General features: G+C 39.9%; 1 protein-coding gene across 1 annotated transcript; it reads right to left on the reverse strand.

The window, feature by feature from the left end:
* Window positions 1-2,303: 2,303 nt before the first annotated feature.
* On the reverse strand, window positions 2,304-13,651 carry ENPP5 (ectonucleotide pyrophosphatase/phosphodiesterase family member 5). Its single transcript, XM_037519832.2, has 4 exons — window positions 13,484-13,651; window positions 10,754-11,617; window positions 8,381-8,557; window positions 2,304-4,833 (listed from the first exon to the last, which is right to left on the reverse strand). The coding sequence occupies exons 2-4, from the start codon at window positions 11,580-11,582 to the stop codon at window positions 4,406-4,408; spliced, it is 1,434 nt and encodes a 477-aa protein (XP_037375729.1). The 5' UTR covers window positions 11,583-11,617; window positions 13,484-13,651; the 3' UTR covers window positions 2,304-4,405.
* Window positions 13,652-14,257: the final 606 nt, after the last annotated feature.

Below are 14,257 nucleotides of genomic sequence, written 5' to 3' on the forward strand. Positions count from 1 at the left end.
AAATGATCTAAATATCCAAAAATAGAAGATTGTGATATATTCAGATAATTCCATGAAGCAACAAAAACAACCACTGTTACACACAACATGGACAAATCTCACAAATATAATCTTAAGTGAAATCAAACATAAAATATTGCTTATTTATATTTTAAAATAGGGAAAACTTACCTTTCTAATCAGGATAGTGTTATCTTTAGGCACAAGGGAGGGGGTACTGACTGGAGTTTGAAGGGGGTTTTTCTAATGGTTTTCTGATGCAGATAATATTCTATTTTTTCTTCTAAAGATGTTACCTGGATTTGTTCACTTTCAATAATTGACATTCATTATTTGTATAATTTTAAGTAACACATTTCAATAAAGAGTTAAAAAAACAATATGAAGAAACAAAAGTTGGAAAAACTGAAAACAATAATAGGGCAAAGGCTTGGGAGATAAAGTATCTCAAATAATGTAATAGAGTTGGAAAATATTGAAATTAAATAATTCAGAATATTCAATATGCAACTAAAATGAGTACCAAAAGAGGTAAACAGAAAATGGATTAAAGAAAATTATAAACTAAGTTAACTGCAAGAATGTACTCAAATGAAAGAGAAATAAGTCTTTAAAATGATAGTGCCTTGGCAGAAGACTGAGTGAGTCCTGGTGGTGGGTGCCATGCATCTGAAGTATGATGATCCAGTCTCTGAATCACATATTGTGTGGTTGTTTTTTTTTTTTTAATTTATTTATTTTTGCATGCAAGAACTGGGTTATAGACCAGAGGTGTGGGGGCAGGGGGTGGATGAGTCACCAGAAACAGAGTGGAGAGCAGAACAGGCAGACTTACTATAAACTGCTAAGGGGAGCAGCATAGGAGAGGTCTGCTGCGCCATATGTGGGTTAGCTCCATGGCCAGAAATCGAACTCAGGCCTTAGGGGTGATAGCGCTGAGACTTAACCCCTAGGCCATTAGGGAGGCCCCTTAAATCACATAGTGTTGTGAAACAAGCTTTCCTCAATAAAAAAATGAAAATGGGAGAGAGACAATAAATTAGAAATAATCAAAAAAGCATATTAATATCACAAAAATTAAAATGAGTCCTAAGTGATGAGTGGAGTATTCAAGGTAACTATAAAATTTCAGGGAATTGAAAATTTCAAAAACAAATACCAAACACTATGGGAGAAATAAGAGAGGTTGGGGAGACTATATTAGTATAAAGTGGCATTATTACAGAGATGTAGCATGACTTCTCAGTATCAACCCTGAAGGAAGAAGACAATCGAATACTGTCAAATTGGAGATTTGAATATGTTCTCATATAGCTTCTCATTTTTCCAGGAGCTGTCATATTTGTTTGCTTTCTCCTCCTGACATGAATTGTGTCCCTCAGAATTCATTTATGTTGAAGTCCTACCCCGCAATCAGGATACCTAGGTCCTGCTTCCAGCTGCCACTGATGTGTCTAGTAAGTCACAGCTTTGCAAGGGTCATAGTTAAATCAGGCCTGAACACTCCCTTAGATCCCTTCAAATCCATGATTCTCCAGTGTGCCCCCTCAGTTCCTAAACAGCTGGAAAAAAGACTGGGAACTAGAGAAGTAAGCATCTCCCATACATTTTTTAGAAATCACTTCTTGTAAGAAACTGAAATTAATAGGATCCTAGTTTTACATTAAGAGGTCAGAAAGCAGCTTGAAAAGTAATTTTTAAATTTACATGGCAAAAGGCAAAGGAAGAAAAAAACTGCAAAACATACACTGAGTAAGAAAAATCTTACTAAGTTGCACAAAATAGCTACTGGAGGAGGTTGCTCAAAAATGGTGAGATGTGGGCCTCCCTGGTGGCGCAAGGGGTTAAGCACTGCACTATGAAGCAATCCACAGCCTCTGCAGCATGAGTTCAATCCCCAGCCAGCCAGGGAGCAACTATCAATCCCCGGCCCGCCAAGGAGCAATCTACATGGCATAGCAGACCTCTCCTGTCTCGCCTGCTGCTCCCCTCAGCAGTATATTTCACTCAGTCTGCCTGTTCTGTTCCCCACTCTGTCTCTGGTGAATCCTCTCAGCCCCCGGCATCTCTGGCCTGTACCCCAGCCCTTGTATGCATTAATAAATAAATCTTTAAATTTTTTTTTTAAATGGTGAGATGTGGGGCACTCTAGAACTCTAATGTTTAATAAAATTTTTTCTTACCATTAGTAAGATTAGCTAAATTTTCTATGTGCTAATTTGTGTTCAATGCACACAGCTTGACCATGAAGACATAAAGATAAAGCAAAACAAAAACTATCAGAGAATGATGAATGACTAGATTTTCCCAAGGAATTTTTATTTTCTCTCCTGCTGATAGTTTACAGGAAACTAAGTATCTGTAAATAAAAGAAGGCTTTTAATAATCAAATCTTCATATCAGAATTTTAATGATTTCAGCAATGTTACAGAAATTACTTTCTTATTAAGGTCACTTTCTAAAGGGAATTTAATGCAACAATTAGCTTAAATGTACATATAGCATTTCAATAGTCATGCTTTTCAATAAACCAATTTCATCTTTCTGTCTTATATAGATATCTCAGTAAGGATAAATTCACATCTATAAAACAAGCCAACTTGAGTGACTGGATATTCTAAAATGTCTAATCTAGAATTCAGACTTCTTGAGGAGTTTGCTATCTACCACCCACACCTCAACTTTGCAACCTACATTTCCAGTGATTACAATTCTATCCTATTAAGAGATTGTAGAGTAAAATGAAAACAGGTGCTAACACTCTTCATTAGTATTATTCTTATAAAAAAATTCATTAAAAAATTCATTCAACTTGTTTTAGGAAGCATCTAAATTATATCTTTCACTATGCCACTTTTGATTTTTATATCTAAATTATCCCTGCTTTCTGGACTACATATACCATCGTACCTAGTTATTAGCCCAGCAGTGCAAAAATATACACAAAATCACATTATCTGTAGGTCATGAGTCTACAAAGTGGTTTTTAATTTCAAGAAAAGCTATTGTTTCCAGGGCTGCTTCCTCTTTTCTCTAAGATGTCCTAGAAACCCTACACTCCCTGTAACTAGACTAATTAAGAGATGGAGCGCAGCTTTAGGAGGTAGCATGGGAGAAGCTGAGATAACTGGGCAAGTGAAAAAACTAGCCAAGAGGTGAAGTCTATTTCTGAACAAAAATACTCCCCAAGAGGTAGAAGCCTATTCGTGAACTTGGACTAATCTTTGATCCCGATGAGTCCCTGATGATGGGTATTCAAATGTTTCATGAAACAAGGCTATCACCTCAGTTCCTCTCATTGCAGTACCTGTTATTACTCTAAGAGTTATCTTGCTAGCTTTTGCCATCAGCACTGCTCTGGGTATGGTGTGAACAACTCCAATGTGCCCCTGCCTAACTTTTGTCCCCATGTTCTAGCTTTTCCAAGGACTGAGTTGCCTACATTTTACCAAATCAAGTTTGTGCTTTCCTGCAACTATGGATTTTAAGATGCTCAAATCTAAAAAATGCTTGTGCTTTGTTACTAGAAAGAAAATACCGCTATATCTATTGTTTAATGTGATTAAAATTGATTGAGTTTCAAAGACCTAAGTAATTACAGAACAAGAGAAAACATTCTGCGACAGTACTTGCTTTCTTTCATCAAGCTGGTGCTAAACTACATAGAACAGAAATTATATTCCTGGTGTCTTCTTAGAAAAACCAGAGTAAAATAACCAATCAGGACAGAGCAATGATAAGTCTAATGACAGAAACAGTATGTTTAGCAAGAATCTGTCAAATATTTGAATCTCTTTTTTTAGGGGGAAAATAAAATGAAAACCCATGTCCTTAGGAAAGGAATGCCCAATAATGCATCCTACTGTTGGGAATGCATCTCTCCAAAATTCGATGTACAAATGTTCATTTAATTTTCCATAGTTTTCACATTCATCACCTCCAATTAAAGGAGATAGATTTTTACATTACCCAGGAATTGGAAACTTCATTCCATTCAAACAATGAGTAACAAATATTCTGTGACATGGGTGCAAAGTCTTTCAAGCGAGTTAAAAGACCTAATTGTCAATAAAGTGCATTTCACATAAAGAGAGTACCCATTAGGAGAGTAACTTAAAGTGCAATATATAAAGTATTTTAAATAGTGCAAAGTTGCTAAATATATACATGTGCCAAGTTCCAATAAAGCAGGATCTTATCTACCTCTAGGCTAGAAAGAACAATGGAAACATCCCTCCACAGCTTTAATCCTTTGCAGGCACGTGTATGTGGGCCAATCTGCGTGTCTGTGACTGTGCTTGAACATGTAGGTAACTGCTTAACGGTTTGTGCAGATGTCTGAAACTGGTTTCCCCTGAAACCTTAAACACTGACATAATGATGCAATCTCCACTTCAAAGTAGCATTAGGCTTGTAATAACGGTTGAACTATTTCAGCCTGCATATCTGGCAAGGCAGGTATTTGACTGCGAACTAAATGTTTAATGGAGATTATAAAAAATACAATAACTATAATGCTACCGAGAGAGATCCCTATAAAATAAGCGTATGACTCCTCTTGTTTGTGTTGTCTTGGGTAGACACCAGCAGGGAGGGGTGTTGTACTCTGCGTGGAAGGGGTTGCTTCTGGAGTTGTTGAACTGAGCAGATCCTGGACATTCCTGAGTGATCCATTGTGTGGCATGGCACTGATATTGAGGAGGTGGCACAGCAGAGGGTACAGATCAGTGGAGTTCATTGCTGCTTTAGTGAAATTCTTTCTGAAGGCAGGACCATGGGCTAAAAATATTGGATGCATTTCTGCTAGTGCGTTATCATAACCGTGGTTGCCTACTGTAAAGATAAAATACATGATTAAGTTAACTAACCAGTTAGCATTGAAATGGAAATAGCTGTTGTTAAATTATAAACGTAAATGCAAATTGTACCTATTTCAACTTTTAAAATAATCGTTTACAAGCAAACTGCTATTGTCAACATCACGATTCACTCCAGGAAACATATCTTTCTCACAGCCCACATTACCCTAAGCAGCAGAGGAAGGAGGATAAAGAACAAAGTGGAATGACATGAGAGGAAAATGAAAGTGACTTTTTTTGGTGGTAGGTAAACTAACATTCAGCAAATACTTGTTAAGTACCTGCTATGTTTCAATCATGATCTTTATAAAGATTACGGGACTAAAGTGCCTTTTGCCATGAAGACAATAAATTCACAATTAATAATAAAAGGTGGGGAATAATAAATAAAGGGGGAAAAGACACCATAGAAAGCAAACCTCCACTTATAGCTACCACTCAGGACTGAAGACAAAGGGCAGGACTTGTGGGTAAATCTTTACTTTGGTGGTTCAGATCAGGACCCAGTGCTAAGTTAAGTTGCACCATAAGCTTTAATGTGGCTACAAATACAATAAAAACTCTGGGAGACTTCTGACTATCACCTAATACAAAATTGAAAGATGAAAACTTGTGCGTAACAACTCTGCATGTTAAAGTCATGTGTGCCTTACATATCAGGGTGCAAGGCACAGGCACTACAGCTGATAAGATAGCAACCTAAGAAAACCAACAAGTTTTTTTAAAGGTGGTAAGGGTAACTAGCAAATCATCTCTAATACTAAATTATTTGCTACAGGGAAACAGCAAGGGAAAAATGCATTACTGAAACAAAAAAATCCTGGGCCTCCCTAGTGGCACAGTAAAGTCTCAGTACTATCAAGCTATCACCAGCCACTGCCACATGAGTTGCGCCAGGGAGCTAACCCACATGGCGCAGCAGACCTCTCCTGTCTCACCTGCTGCTCCCCTTAGCAGTGTAATTTCAGTGGATCCACCTGTTCTGCTCCCTACTCTGTCTCTGGTGAATCCTCTCACCCCCCACACCTCTGGCCTACACCCCAGTTCTTGTATGCATAAATAAATAAAAATAAATCTTTAAAAAAGAAAAAAAATCCTAAATCAATTTCTCTGAAAGTCAAGAAGTGATCCTACTCATCTTCTCTAAGTAATTCTAAAAGTGTCAGTTCCATCTAAAGGTCTTTCTAAATGCCCCAATTCTTTCTAGTTTAAGTAAAAATAATACTAATTTATGAAATTATCTGATAGAGTGACATGCCATCCCATTTAATCAAGTGGTAACATTGGGACATATGCCAGTACATCATTTGTAATTGACTGGATGGTGGCTGCATTCAGTTCTATGAGAAGCTGGGAGCTAGACTCAACAAGGCAAAAATAATTCTCCTATCTCATTTCTTATTAGAAAATCAAGCTTGAAATAAAATCATTGACTTATAAAGGCTTTCCCATAAAGCGAGACTTTGTTTTGTATGTTTCTGCTATAAATGCTCCAGGAGACAATATTTAATAGAAATGCCTGAACTGAGAAGTTCTCAAACTTTAAAGTGTGTATAGGACTCTAGAAGGCAGGTAAAAACAGACTGCAAGGCTCTACCCTCAGTTTCTAATTCTTTAAGTAGAGAATTTGCATTTCTAACAAGTTTTCAGGTAATGTGCCGATCCTGGGAACACATTTTAAAAACCACAGCTTTTGGACATTAAAACTTAATTCTCTTGTAAAACTCAGGCCAAGTGACTGAGAATGACTATAATGGTCAATATTTAAGTGTTTGTTGAATAAATGAACATAACGTAACCTATTAGGAGACCATTAAGGGTTTCTAGCAAAAATAAGTGTTACTACCAATCAACGTATGTAATTATAGTTAAATCAAAATTTCAAGAGTCCCTTAAATTTATATTGACTGTAAAGTATAAATCTCCTGAAAGCTAGCACCCCTTTTTTTGAGCAATTCTTCTCACTTAAGAGCTACCTGCATCATACAACATGTGAAAGTAGCAATTTTTCTCATGGCCAAAGAAATTATTTTTAAAGGCCTTTTTAGAGTTCTCCTGTAGCTTACAGAACATTATCTGCAGGTAAAACCTGTTTTAAGAACCAGAAACCATGTCTGCCACTTGGACTCAATGATACCCCACAATTAACTGTCATCAAAGGAAGAATGATATAAAATATACATAAAAGCAAAATTAAAAAAAGAAATTACCATCAGGCAAACTGCTTTTCTTTTCATAAATAAACATGGTGAGAAGCCAGTTCTACCTAAGTGGGCATTTTGTATGCCTCTTGCACATATAAACAAGCAATGTCTACAAGAGATTTCAGATGGTTTCAGATGTGGTTTTTCTTCCAACATTCAAGTAACAGCAGAAAAGACTCCCAGTGGACAGGTCGGTGGTGAGAATTCATAGCTTTATCACCCAGGAAAACAGAATCCATGCCAGGTAGGCTGACAGATGAAAGTGTTAGGGGGCAAACATGGGATAGTGAGGTTACCCAGGGAGAACTTCCTATGGCCACCAGGGCTGGAGGGACAGAGTGAGAAGTGAGGTTACCAGAGTCCAAGACTATCTTGTAGGAGCTGAGGCTGTGAAAGAGAAGTTGTTCAGAGAGCGCCTGGACCACAGAGAAAATGAAGCCCTATTGCAGATAGTCTGAGGCAGAGAGAGTGGGGAACAAATACCTCGGCTTCTGGCACACTCCTGCCAGGGTTTCTACTAACCAAACCTAACCAGAAGCCAGGTGCTGGGGGTATTTAGTCTGCAGGAGTCAGTCACTAGCCATACAAACAAGAAAAGGGTGGGAACTTTGGGAGCTAATATGTAAATGAAGGGCATAACAAAGGTTAATAAAATCCCAAAGAAGAGGACTTCCTTTTGATCAACTTGTTAGAAGCCACATGAAAAGAGAAAATTACATACTAAGGATGCCAGAAAGTGCCTACATGGCATGTTTGCATTTCAAATGCCATTTCCATTATAATCTATATTTATTCAGTGGAAATGGCGCCAAAATTATATCATTAAGTTTTAGAAAAAATGCCTTCATATCTTATTATTTGTAACATATGCGCTTCTTTTTAGAAATATTTCCAAGGTAAACAAATGTTTCCAAGGGGTAAAGCAAAGCTGGCCCACATTTGGTATAGGACAAAAAGAAACTAGATCCAGCTAACAATTGCTAGTAAAAGTAAAGAGTAAACTCTTGAGATTATAAAACATGCAGAAGATAATTCAATGTATAAATTTCAGTTATTCAGGACAAAATTCCGTTTTTCTCAGCAACACGATGATTATCATTAACAATATGTATCACTGTGCATATCCTTGGTCTGATGACTTTAAGAAGTAAATGTTTCACTTTTAGGAGGTTATCTCTCTTTATAAGCCCAGGGATCGAGAGTTTGCTCTTCATGTATGACACTAGTTACTAGATCAGTCAAGAGACTGCTGTATTACCCATAGCCTCCACTTTAGCAAACTCCACAGAAGAGGAAGAAATAGATTGTGCTACTCACACAAAAAGTTCTCTGACTTATTCTGTAAAATATGCCACCCTTCGTCAGCCACCGCTATGATTGGTTGAATCCGATTGTTGTATTTGTAATGCCATCTTTCTGGAATTTCTTCTTTTTTGTAAACAGTAAGATTGGGATGAGCATGAGCTAGTGCTTCATAGACTTCATCAAATTTACCTAAAAGAGAAAGGAGAAGGGGGATTATTCAGAACAAGAGGCCCACTGCTACAAAGAAACTACCACAGGCAGCAGAGTGAACTAGTCTTTCTTGATTCCCTCAAGGCAGACCCCTTACTAAGGTAAAACCTCAGCCAGCTGGACACAGTAAATACAGCCAGACACTTCAACACTCATTCCCTTTGAGGAAAGGAGATTGGGGGGCTGGCGGGGGGGGGAGAGTGGGAATGAAAATGTAAGTAAATTATCCTAACAACTGAGAGTACATTTTATAGAACCTTAAATGGCTAATCTCTAATTTAAAAACTCACACAAGCATAAATTAGAGGCACTGTGGGCCTCCCTAGTGGCCTAGGGGTTGTCTCAGCACTACCACCACTGTGGCCTGAGTTGTATCCCCAGTGTAGGGTAAGGAAAAATGTCAGGCTTTTCTGCCCTCCCGCCATCAGGATAGATGATGGATCCTTGTCCTGAATGCATGCCTGATGGCGGGCACCTGGAGTAGGGTGTGGGCGTAGGTAGATGGGATTCATCTGAGCTAAGACTGTGCTTTCTAAGGGCAGCGTCACGGGGACGCCAGCAGCAGCGGAAGTCAAAAGAAGAAGCCGAAGCAGAAGCCGAGAGAGAAGCAAAGAAGCAGAAGCAGAGAATGCCAGAGAGCCCAGAGAGAGTGAAGATTTGCTGGGGGCTGGGAGGACTGCCAGCCTCCCAGCCCCCCAGCACCCCTGCCGGCCATATGCCTGGTGAACCCCAATTAAAGACCTGCCAAAAACCCACTAAGGACTCTGACTCCTCCTTTACCCGGTCTGCATGGGATCCTAGAAAACATGCACCGTGTCCGTTCCTGACCCTACACCCGGCCAGGGAGCTAACCCATATATGGCACAGCAGACCTCTCCTGTCTCGCCCGCTGCTCCCCTCAGCAGTGTATTTCAGTCAGTCCGCCTGTTTTGCTCCCCACTCTGTCTCTGGTGAATTCTCTCACCCCCTCTACCTCTGATCTGCGCCCCAGCTCTTCTATGCACAAATAAATAAAATTTTTTAAAAATTAAAAAATTTTAATTAGTGGCACTAAGTAAAATGTCCAGCGCACTGTAAACAAAGAGCTAAGTTCCAGCAGTTATGAGAACAGAGTAGACAATCTCTACAGAAGAAAATATGGTAATGGAGGGTGAAGGCTGGGAGAGGACAAACTGGAGATGAACAGCAGCTTATAAAATGGAAGTTTAAAACCCTGGATGTGTGTAACAAAAGCACCCTCTGTGACTTCAAATTCAGTAGACAGGAATTATCCTTAATTTTTTCCTCCTTTTTCAAATCCATTTGTCCTCCCTGCCTCCCACATCCCAGGAAGGGAACACCATTCCACTCTTAAAAGGAAAATTGACTGGTTAATGTGGTTTTCTTAAGCAACAACAAAACACTTGCCATGTTATGGTGAAGATGTTAAAAAGTTGGTGCAGGCCCACACACATATTTTAACATTCACTGTTTTGTATGATGCTTTTAACTCTCCCATGAGGGATAGAACTCATTTGTGAAGTTTGTGAAGTATTCCATCTTTTCAAAATCTACCTTCTTATATGATACCTAACTAACTCCAGGAGGTGATAAAATAGAAGTCAGAATAGCAGGCCCAAGACTTGCTCTGCATTTACTTTGTGACCTGGGAATGTTAAACCTAGGGAACTTATTTGCCTGTTTCTCAAAATGAAATAATACCTGGTTGACAGGGTTCAAGATTTGTGAAAAATTTAAGGTATTGTTACTACTTTCCTACTAATACATTAGAGAAATAAACCTCAGATTGACTAACTCCTCTTCCTTCCTATATTCTAAGTGATTCCCTACTTGGCAGGTTCTACAGATGTCTTTAGGACTTCCATGCAATCACTCTAATTGCACGCAAATTCTCTGAGAAATTGAATTTTCTGAGAAAGGGGCTATAACTTTTATCATTGATATAATCGATGATTACAAAATGGTTCAACTGGACTGCCATTAATATAAAGCAGCAATTTCAATATTTTAGGAAAAAAATAAAAAATTAGACTCTCAGAGATTTTTGCCTTTTCAGAGTCTAAGGATTAAATTCCATAATATTAACATGACGCAAACAAGCACACTTTAAAGGTCCCCCACTCAATCACAGTGGGCAAATACAAACCTAAGTCTGAGTACACAGGTCGTACTCACCTTCTTTAGGCAAGATGGCTGCTACTGGAGATTGATCAATCAGGGTATAGAGGTCTTTATCCACATACCGGTCTAGTTCTATTACCCTTTCTTCAGAACACTGAGTCATTCCGTGATCACTTGTGATGATTAGATTCAGCATGTTCCACAGCTTTGCCTTTTTCAGCATTTGTATGAGATAGCCTAACTTGTTGTCAATATCTGAAATGACAGGCCCCATCAGAGGACTGTCAGGTCCCAAACGGTGCCCCATGTCATCAGGATCTTCCCAATAAAGAAGGCCAAGATTTATGGGCTCCTTGGACGTAAACCACTCAATAACTTTGGCAACTCTATCTTCAAATGAGATGGACTCATTGTAAGGCAGGTAGTGAGTAGGAAAGCTCTTATGGATTTTCACATCTGCTCCGGGCCACATGGCCGCACCACTGGAATGTCCTGCCCTCTGATTTGTGATCCATATTGGTGTTGCTTCTTCCCAAAACTCAGAATCATAAACATTCATGTGATCCAAGGAAAAAGATTTGTTCAGAATAGGATCAAACATATCATTTGCAACAATCCCATGATTTTCTGCAAAGAGGCCAGTTACCAAAGTATAATGATTAGGATAAGTCTTAGTAATAAAAATATTAGTAACTTGTTTTACATGAACACCGTAATTCATAATATAATGAAAATGGGGTGTTGGAACTCTATATAAGTAATCCCAACGGAATCCATCAAATGAAACTAACAGAACCTTTTGCTGGTTTGGTGGGAGAGCAAATGTAATTGAAAGTGTTAATGCAGCAAGTATGAAGGACACCCAGAGAAGTTTTGAAGTCATTTTCTAAGTACTTGATCAGTTCACTGGAAGATAATCTGTATAAAAAAACATACAGAAGTTAATGGCAACAATTTTGTTTTCTATACTTTACCCAAAACTGAAAGTGATGATGCTTAGTAATTCCTATTATAAACTGCAGCCTAGAAGTATTATGTCGCATAACTTCATCTTAAACAAGAGACCTGGGGCTACCTGTACGATAAAGAGGTTAGTTGTATTTTAGAAAACTTTTTACCTTTTAAATCATGAAAAATTCCTCAAAGGAACTATTTAAGTAAGCTCTCCAAATATTTCAAAGTGTGATATAATCCACATGCAATTTTTTTTAGAAATAAAAAATTAGAAATAAAAATTTAGAAATAAAAATTTCAGTTGACCCACTCTTCTATTTACTCAACCCAACCAAGGCTTTATGTTTGGCTCATCATATTAGAGAAGACATTAGAGAGGAGAAAATAGATAAATTTGGTTTCTTGAAGTGACATAAAGTTTGTGACATTCAAATATATTTGTGAAATGCAATCTGCATTCATTTATTAGTAATCAAAGTATAGATGCCTTTAAACTGAACCATTAGGGGTTTCCCCAGTGGCACAGCAGGTTGAGTGGGGCACTGTGAAACTGTCCAAAACCTCTGCAGCGCCTGTTCAATTCCAGGCCAGCCAGGGAGATACCCACATGGCGCAGCAGACCTCTCCTGTCTGGCCCACTGCTCCCCACTCTATCTCTGGTGAATTCTCTCACCCTCCTACACCTCTGGCCTGTATCCCAGTGCTTGTATAGATAAATAAGTCTTTTTAAAAAATAAACTGAACCATTAGATGTTTAGTTTGATCTCCCTAACATTAAAATTTGTCAACATTTAATCTTATATGTAAAAAGGCACTTTACTTGGTTAAATAATCTCTTTGGATCAAAGTAGTTGTTTCTTAATCTGCATATACTTCTAAAATGTTTTTATTTCTATTGAAGAAAGGTAAGAGGCAATCTGGGCAAACAATACATATGAAGATTCTGTCAGTTCCCACTGGGGATGCAAATCAAGCCAAGATCTTTTGTTTTCTTCAAGTCCATTCCTTCATAAAGGTACTTATAAACCCTCCAAAACTTGAATTTTAACTACTAGGTGCTAAGAAAGCTCTTGAATTCTGCTTTGACCACTTCCTACTTTGAATGTACTGAAGATATTTTTAAACCTCGAAAACAAACCAGAACCCCACTACTTGCAACACCTGATTTCTCCTCTCGCTTAGTAAATTATTTCAGCAACTGTAGAAAGCAGGAAGGAACTGCTTTTCTAGGACAAACAAAACAAACAATGACTAAGTGTAGTCTAAAGCTCAGGAATATTTGGTAAAATGAATCCACATTATCATATCTATTACATAAAACGAGAAACACAGAAGTGGGGGTGGGGAAGAAAGAAATCTTAAGATTTCCTTCCCACGCCCCCCTCCCCGCGCCCACGAGCCCTAAATGCTGCACAGAACAGCAGAATCCATAATTTGGGGTCCGGATTTCACGGGGCTGCTTGCCAGTTCCTCCTCCCCTCCAAAGCTCCGCCGACAGCCAGCCAGGGAAATCTGGAAGGAAGGAGCGCCTGGGCGACTTAGAGGGAAAATGGAAGCGCTAACACACGCCCGAAAGAAGGGGGTGCCTGCCCCATCCTCTCCACAATTTCATCCTAGCCACTGCGAAGCTTCGCCGCGCAGGGTACCGTTCGCAATTCGCAAACCTACCTCTCCCCTCTCGACACCCCCTTCGCCCCCACACAAGGCAGGCAGAAGCCCCGACGTGGGCTTCGCGTGTGCGCGGTGGGAACGGGGAAGGGCAATCTGGGGGACCCACAGGAGCCACGAGAATCCCCGGGAGGCAAGCGGCCCCCTCCCCTGGACTCTTACCCTCACAGCGACCGAAGCGTCCACATCGGCTGGGGGCAAAGAGAAGGAAGGGTCGGAGGGTGCTTCCTCTAGAAGACCCCGTGCAATGGCAGGCAGGTAGCGGGAGCAGCGGGCGCCCCTTGAACCCGCAGCCGCTCACCTGCACGCAACCAGGGCGCAGAGCACCTGACCAGCAGCGCCTCCCCACCGCAGCCCCGCCTCTTGGCTCCCATTGGCCGCGGTAGGAGCGTTACCTCTGCGGGGGTTGCCGAGCGAAAGCCGGCCTCCTGGAAGTAGCTGTCCAGCCTGTCGATCAACGAAATACAGGGCGGGTGCAGCCTGGGTGCAGCGAGATAGCTGGGGAGTGCAGCTGCAAGGGGCGGGAGCAAAGGGCGGGAGGGTCGCGGGCTGGAGGCCTGAACTTTTTGGAGGCGCGAGCCTCTGGGCTGTGTGTTCGCTGAGGCTTGACCTGGTGGCAAAAGCTTCCAACTGTGTGCGTTTACTAGACGGGCAGTTGTGCTGTAGTCAGAAATACACTTTAGCAGAGAGATGAAATGCTTGCCCAGTAGTGTCTATGCTCTAACTTTAATCGTTTTTATTAGGAAACCACTTTTATGCTCTCATCTACTGTCCTCTTCTGTGTTTTATTACAAGTGGGCGATGCAGTATCCTGGCCTTTGCTCTTAAGGAACTCCTGACTGAACACTGGAGGATGTCAGTGAGACAATGCAATTTTCTTTAGGTTTTGTTTTATTTTTTAATCAGTTGTTGTTGGTACCAGTTTTACTCCGAAAA

The sequence above is a fragment of the Talpa occidentalis genome, unplaced genomic scaffold, assembly GCF_014898055.3.
Source record: "Talpa occidentalis isolate TD23 unplaced genomic scaffold, MPIMG_talOcc4v2.1 talOcc4.2, whole genome shotgun sequence".
NCBI classification, from domain to species: domain Eukaryota; kingdom Metazoa; phylum Chordata; class Mammalia; order Eulipotyphla; family Talpidae; genus Talpa; species Talpa occidentalis.